The sequence below is a fragment of the Nicotiana attenuata genome, chromosome 3 (assembly GCF_001879085.1).
Source record: "Nicotiana attenuata strain UT chromosome 3, NIATTr2, whole genome shotgun sequence".
NCBI classification, from domain to species: Eukaryota; Viridiplantae; Streptophyta; class Magnoliopsida; order Solanales; family Solanaceae; genus Nicotiana; species Nicotiana attenuata.
The window spans coordinates 44,746,169-44,754,215 of NC_031991.1; the positions used below are offsets into that span (position 1 = coordinate 44,746,169).

Below are 8,047 nucleotides of genomic sequence, written 5' to 3' on the forward strand. Positions count from 1 at the left end.
GAAAGGAAATCAAAATGATAAGACAAAGGAAGAAAGTGAGAACCAAAAAAATATATTAATTAGAACAAGGAGCGAGTAACTATTTAGAACAAACACATGATAATATCTATTTTGCTGTCTCAATCACCGTTTGGACACGTGTTGCTCTATTAGCGTTGGAGAACTTTTTAAAAATATTTTGTCGAAGAAATTGTTAAGAACATGGAGGAAGAACTATTTGAAAACATATGCTATTATCCGTTTCACCACCTCAATCACCGTTTCCATGTATAAGTGTTTGTTCTATTAGTGTTTGGATTGATTTTTGAAAATGCTTTGTTGGAAAATTTTCTATGAACTTCTGAAAATAATTTGTGTTTGAATAGTTTAGTTTCTACCCAAACATAGTAGACTTTCTTTCTTTGAAATATTTTCTTTCGATTTATGAAATACACTTTGATTTCTGACCAACAACAAGCAATTATTCTTTTGCGAACAGATCTTGGTTGCTATTGATTTTTGGGATCTAAATAAACTTGCTTAAAATAAATTTCTACCAAATATCATACAGTCATATGAATTAGAACCATCTTTGGTTGATGTTAAAATTTAAAAAGAGGATGAAATTTAAACTTGGGAAAAGGACCATTTTTCGTTGAGGAAGCTAAACACAAGAAAAATAGAAGAGAAGTTCCTTTATTTACTAATTTCAATCTTTTTATATTACTTCTAAATTAGACAACTATGAGAAACCTTCTCTTTTATTTCCTTCACACTATACCAAACAACCAATAAAGTAAATTATGAATATCTTATTCGAAACAAATAAATAAATGAATCTCTCTTTTCTTATCTTTCTCCTTTCCTTTGTTAAACCAAATATGATATGAAAGAACTAGGACATAAATAAAATATCACAACCTATTATTTGATACTTTTAACCATTTAAATATTAGAAACAATTCATTTCGTAAATATAAGAGTTCGCACGAAGCGTCGATAAGTTCACTAATTGAATAATAAAAGAAGAAACGACACAATATTAGAAATCTCCAATTATGAAATTTTGCCAGCTCAATTGCTAAGCCAGGAAAAACATGATGACAAGAGTATTAGCTAGCGTTTGACCATAGATCCCAAATTTATTTTGAAAAATCTGATTTGGGTGAAGTTTGGTTTGAAGATGAAAATGTGTTTGGACATACGCTTTTAAAACATATTTTCCAACTTTATTTTGGAAAAACATGTATATAATTCCCAAGTTTTGGGATTTTGGCCCAAAAGCAGCTCAATAGCTGATTTTGGGATTTGGAATTTGGGATTTGGGATTTGACCAAAATATGAGCAAAATTTATGGCCAAACATGAATTTTGAAAATAAATCCCAAAATTATTTTGGGAAAATTTATGGCCAAACGGGTTAGTATGTGGCTTTTGCATTGATGATTGTAGTACGATTTATGGTTCTGAAGGTCTAATTCCTTTCTGAAGGGAGAATCATTATTTATTGGACGGTAAACACTATCAGCAAAAGAGTATATAAAATGCGACCTATAAATTATGACCCTAAACCAAACGCACCATAATTAGAATAGGACAAAAATAGTATTGCCGTCAAATTCATATATATGGCCCCAAACCAGAGCATTACTCAATTTCGAAAAAGAATAGAGAAAAAAGAAAAGAAAAACTAATAATGCCTTTGGAAAACTTTGCTTTTTTCTACAATAATATCACAATTGTATCCAATAGCCAAACCCCATAAACGAACGATTTCAGCATTAACAAATAAAGGAATAAAAAGAAAGTAAAACAGAACCATGTTAGAATTCATTAGCATATAAAGATGTTATGGGAGAGCGCCAAAAGAAAAAAAAGGCAAAGCTTTTGACATGCTTAATTATAGCCAATTAAAAATTGTAAATATAGTAGTAACAAGGCTGTAAACTACTTGTTAGTTTGAAAGTTTAAACTTTTTGTTGGTTTGGAACTTACCCCGTGAGAGGCTTATGCGGCGTTACACTTTGAAATATCTGCATCAAAAAAGTTTATTATGATGAATAATGTGGAACAACACCCATACAGACTGGAGAACTAAACATCAAGCATAGCCCAAGTATTATACGCAATATCTTGTAGGGACGATATATGTGTAGTTTAGATTGGAAAATAATTTCAGCCTTGGATAATTTACAACTACATCCTAAAATTATATATAAAAATACTTAAGAGCATAAAAGTCGATCAATATTTCTGGGATAGTTTAGTTGTTCTTTATATCGGTAGACATGAGAAATATTCTATAAACAAATATTATGTTTTTCCAGATCTAACTCCACATAACATAAAACTAAAAGATTTCAACGTTAAGAAATAGGGGAACAAAAACAAAGCAAAACAAATCATGTAATTATCTTTGGTTTGCTAATAGAAAGAAAAGAAATAAAAAAGAGAAGCTTTTGACATGCTTATAACCAACTACAAACTGTAAATACATGATAATATGTATGAACGCCATGAAGTTTTAATATAAAGTATACCTGTCCGTTTGGAACTTACTCGGCTAGAGGTTCATGCGGCTATACACTTGCGAGAATATCTATGGCAAAGAAGACACGGTAAAACATTTTTTATAATACTAAGTTTGGTTCCAGGTATTCTTATTCAGGTGGGACTTGTATGGAAGTAGGATGCCTGATCGGTATAAGAATTCAACGCAAATTTGTATTACTGTGAGGTTTTTGATGTTAGAATTTTAGTTTAGATAAAATTCCAGCCTTTGGACAATTTACATAACATCGTTAAATTATACAAATATTTAAGGGCATAAAAGTCGATTAATATTTCGGGGATATTTTAGTCGTTCAACATTTAGCTTAAAACATTCGTGCTTTTATAATATATATATATATATATATATATATATATATATATATATAACGAAGATAATGCAAAGTCAAAGATTTCTTTGTGATCCCTTTTTCTTCTTTACTTCTTTGTTTTATGTGAAAGACAAAGTGTCTCTCATTAATTAATTGTGGAAAGTCTTTTCTTCTCCTTATATTCTCTTTGTTGGGCTTGTAAAGAGCTAGTAAAAAGGAGTGGTCTCGCACAATGAGAAATTGGTCCTGAAGGCAAAACGGGTCCCTCCCCCCCCCCCCCCCCCCGTAGATTTACTTGAGGCCTTATCCAAATCTGGTCTATTTTAGTTTCTGTAACAGATTAATTCATTGTTTTGTGCAAATTCTAAACTTCCAGCCACGAGTGCACGTGTTTGGAGGTGCTGTGGAACCTTGGGGAGCGTAATCTCTTTCAAGGCAGTGACTTGCCACGACACAGTATTTTTGATAAGTTGTTCTTGTTTCCTTCTTGTTCTTTGTCAATATTATCTACTCATTTTACTTACAATTTACAGGGGAAAAAAGACAATCAACTGCAAGACATCCATTTTGGCAAATAAAATAAAGAAGAATTTTCACAAACCAATATAGTTTAGAGCCTAGCAATTGTAGTTTGCCTAATTACCATTCGTAGCTACTATTCAATTGTTATTAATTTGTATCACTTGTATTCAAAGCGCAACAAATACAATCTCTGTCAACTGTATTCGTTCGCGCAACGAATATAACGTGTATCAACTGTATTCATTCGCGCAATTGTATTCATTCGTGGAACGAATACAATATGTATCAATTTTAACCAAGGCGAAATACATGGGTGTATATAAAGGATACAACTTGTATCGACTATATACATGTGTGTATACAAAGGATACAACATGTATTGTATACACCCATGTATAGATTGTATTTGTTCGCGCAACGAGTACAACTAAAGTGAAATATAGAAATACAGGAAAATAAAATTTTCTTGTTAAGAGTCGAACTCAAAACCTCCGCTAACTAAGCGGATGCTCTAACCAACAATTTAACTTCAAAGTTTAGTCAAATTGACTCTTGATAAGTAAAATGTGTCATCTAATTTGAAATAAAAGAAGTAATTTTTTTCTTCTTTAAATATGACATCGCTTACGGAAAGTCCTGCATATGCACTTACGCAGTTGTTGCATCAAGGTAAGAACCAAGTTCATTTTATCATGTTATACGAACCAAGTAATTAATTCTATATTTAACTTGTTTTCCTCTTGTTATCCACTTTTAGGAATATGGGTGTATCTTAGTCTGTTTGTTGGAAAAGGTTTTCTTCTAAATAAGGCAGTTGCATAAATTTTAAGAGAACTTTAAAAACAATCTGGCATGAACTGTTCTAGTGCAATTTGCAGCATTAGATGTTTCTTATACGTCCAATATATTGACGTGACAGCATTAGCTATTAAAATAATTTATTCTAATAAGCATAACATCTTGTATGGTGATTTTTGTATTATATGGCATTCTAATTCCATGAGTTACAGCTAATGCCTTTATAGAATTGCAAAAGTCAGGGTTGTTATAGATGTAAGAACCTTTTCCTAAGAAAGAGCTAAATCAGGAAAAGTTGGAAGTAAAGAGGTTCAATAATCTATACGAACATATGGTTCAGTCGAGTATAACTTCTGTACGACCATATAAATTTCTTATATCATCACCTTAAACATACAATAATAAGCAGTAATTGTTTAAATAGTAATCCTAATAATTTGATAGTACAATAAAAATGCAATCAATAACCTATATATAATCGGTTTAAAATACATTAATATTGATGCTGTAAGAACTTATTGCGTTTAAGTATAATCTGTTCCAACATTTCTTGCTTGAGAAGACTTTGCATATGCCGAAATTTGCTCTATTGTCAGTACGAGTCGAAGGAGAATGGTGTGTCCTTATGAGCTAGCTTCTAATTCAAGCCTTCCAATATCTACTGTAGAATCATTATACTAGAATCATTTTCTAGCTTTTGGAGCAAAGCCCTATTTCTCAACACAGCTAAACCGATTCTCAACCACTCCCCAATTTTTGTCATGTTTCTCCCTTCTATTATTTTTCCGTTCTTTATTTTATAAGAGTTCGTTTCTTATACTGCATGGTTAAACAATTAATAGCACACAGATTTCAAACCCTCATGCATGGTTTGAATACGGTGATGCCAAATGAATGAATACGAATGCTCGATATATATATATATATATATATATCATGCATGGAGTTTAATTACTCGTGTATTTACCGAAGAAAGTAAATTATTGGTATTAGATTAATGACTGCAATAAAAAGGTTTCATTTGAACAAATAAAAAGTCGATAGATTTTGAAATAAGATTATTATCTTAGAATGAGAGACAAGTACATGGGCAAGAATAAAAAATTGTAAGGCACATGAGACGTGTGCACTCATATGAAGGCGAAAAACCAATACGGGCTTGCGTATGCAAATAAAATGAATTGAATTACCATTCCTATCAACCGAATAAGGACCTTCTCTTCTTCATGGCTAAAAAATTCTCAACAACTCTCTCCTAAACCTTTTCCTTAATGCATTTCGTAAATATAAAAACCCTATCCCCTTCCTTTAATTCCCATAACACATTCTCTTCCAATCATCCACTGCTTCACTATATCGAGAAGCTATTAATTCATTTTTCTTCTCTACTCGATCCACATAAACCAAAACAGAAGTAGAGAAAAGATAAACAATTCATATGGATCCTGTAGTAATTTACTTTGGAATAGCAGCTGCAACTACAGTTTATCTCCTCTGGTTCTGGCTCCTAGCCCAGAGGCTCACGGGTCCAAAAGTGTGGCCACTAGTTGGTAGCCTCCCCTATACTTTCATAAACAGAAAGAGATTCCACGACTGGATTTCTGAAAACCTACGTTCCACAGGTGAAGCTGCTACATATCAAACGTCCACCATTTGCATACCATTTCTTGCTTGGAAACAAGGCTTCTATACTGTCACATGTCACCCAAAGAACATCGAACACATCCTTCGAACCAGGTTTCATTTTTTTTTTTAAATTCTAAAAATATTATTAGTAGAATGCATCAATTCCTATGCTTTTTAGGAGTCTTATTATCATCTATATTTAGTAAGAATAAGAATATAGTGAACCTCGGGTACTGTTTCTTATTTTTATCTGTATAATACTGTTATCTAATAAATTTGAATGGAGCGACATGATCACTAAGAATTCATGACGAACACCAACTTGTTTGAATAGAAATTATTCTATTTAACTTATCATGCATATTTAAAGGGACAAGTCTAGAATATTTTTTTTGAACTGTAAAGGTCTTTCACATAACAATGTAAAGTAAAAGAGGACGGTAAACCATATGATTACCAAGTTCATATACATCTAACAGCGTGTTTTTTTTTTTAATTTGTTAATTCGCTACTTGATTTTCCTGCATGTAGATTTGATAATTATCCTAAAGGACCAACATGGCAAAGTGCATTTGATGATCTTTTGGGTCAAGGTATATTCAATAGCGACGGTGACACGTGGCTCATGCAGAGGAAAACCGCAGCTCTTGAGTTTACAACCCGCACACTTCGACAAGCCATGAACCGGTGGGTGAACCGGACCATCAGAACTCGTTTATGGGTAATTTTGGATAAAGCTGCTAAGGAGAAAAATCCAGTCGAATTACAAGATTTATTGCTACGTTTAACTTTTGATAATATTTGCGGACTTACTTTTGGTAAAGACCCTGAAACTCTTTCCCCTAAAATGCCTGAAAATCCATTTGCTATAGCTTTTGATTCAGCCACTGAAGCCACAATGCAAAGACTTTTATACCCTTATTTTCTCTGGAGGTTGAAAAAATTTTTGGGCATTGGAGCTGAAAAAAGATTACAAAAAAGCCTCCAAGTTGTCGAAAATTACATTTCGGAGGCATTGGAATCACGTAAGGAAAGTCCATCCGATGATTTATTGTCACGTTTTATGAAGAAAAAGGACGTAAACGGCAATTCCTTCCCAAGTGATGTACTAAAACGCATTGCTCTAAACTTTGTCCTAGCTGGACGTGACACGTCATCAGTGGCTATGAGCTGGTTCTTCTGGAGCGTCATGAACAACCGCCACGTGGAAAATAAGATAATTGAAGAAATATCAAATGTTTTGAAAGAAAGCCGTGGTGAAGATTGTGAAAAATGGATTGAAGAGCCATTGGTTTTTGATGAAGCTGATAAATTGATTTATCTCAAAGCAGCTTTAGCTGAAACTTTACGTTTGTACCCTTCAGTCCCTGAAGATTTCAAATATGTCATTTCTGATGATGTTTTGCCAGATGGCACGTGGGTCCCAGCCGGTTCGACTGTGACTTATTCTATTTATTCTGTGGGGAGAATGAAAACGGTTTGGGGAGAGGATTGCATGGAGTTTAAACCGGAAAGATGGCTCTCAACCGGAGGAGACCGGTTCGAACCGCCAAAGGATGGGTATAAATTTGTGGCATTTAATGGTGGACCAAGGACTTGCTTAGGCAAAGATTTGGCTTATCTCCAGATGAAATCTGTAGCTGCTGCCATACTGCTTCGTTACCGGCTCTTACCGGTTCCAGGTCATAAAGTTGAACAGAAAATGTCTCTAACTTTGTTCATGAAGAATGGGCTTAAAGTTTACTTGAATCCTCGTGAACTTACACCTGCAGCTCCAAAGGTCGCTATGTCTGCTTGAAGAAATGCTATTATGGGAAAAGAGAATACTTTTGGGGATGTAATTATGCAATATGTGCATGGTCAAATGGTAATATTGGTGATTTTATAATTGTATTTACTTTTAATTATCATATTTTCAGTTTTTCGTTGTGTTTGTTGATCTGTATGGTTACTTCGAATCATGAGTTTAAGAATGATTAATTGCTTTTTATTCATATGTTCCTCATATTCGAATAAAAATTCAAGTTTATATTTTTAGTTGCTGTATGTGTATGATGATAGTAAATATGTCCCCACTGACTTAATTTTGAGTACCAAACAAACGACATAGATTAGCAAGAAGGGCTTGCGAGAAATTTAAAGTAAAACTTGTATTATTAGTACTACTGGTATCTACGAATAGTAAGAATTAAGTACTGTAAGAAAAGATACGTTAGATTTTAATAGGTCCAAGCGGATAGT

General features: G+C 33.2%; 1 protein-coding gene across 1 annotated transcript; it reads left to right on the forward strand.

Moving 5' to 3' along the window:
- Positions 5,405 to 7,800, forward strand: LOC109223643 (cytochrome P450 86A1). Its single transcript, XM_019388028.1, has 2 exons — positions 5,405 to 5,917; positions 6,338 to 7,800. Exons 1-2 carry the CDS (start codon positions 5,619 to 5,621, stop codon positions 7,602 to 7,604), a joined length of 1,566 nt encoding a protein of 521 aa, XP_019243573.1. The 5' UTR covers positions 5,405 to 5,618; the 3' UTR covers positions 7,605 to 7,800.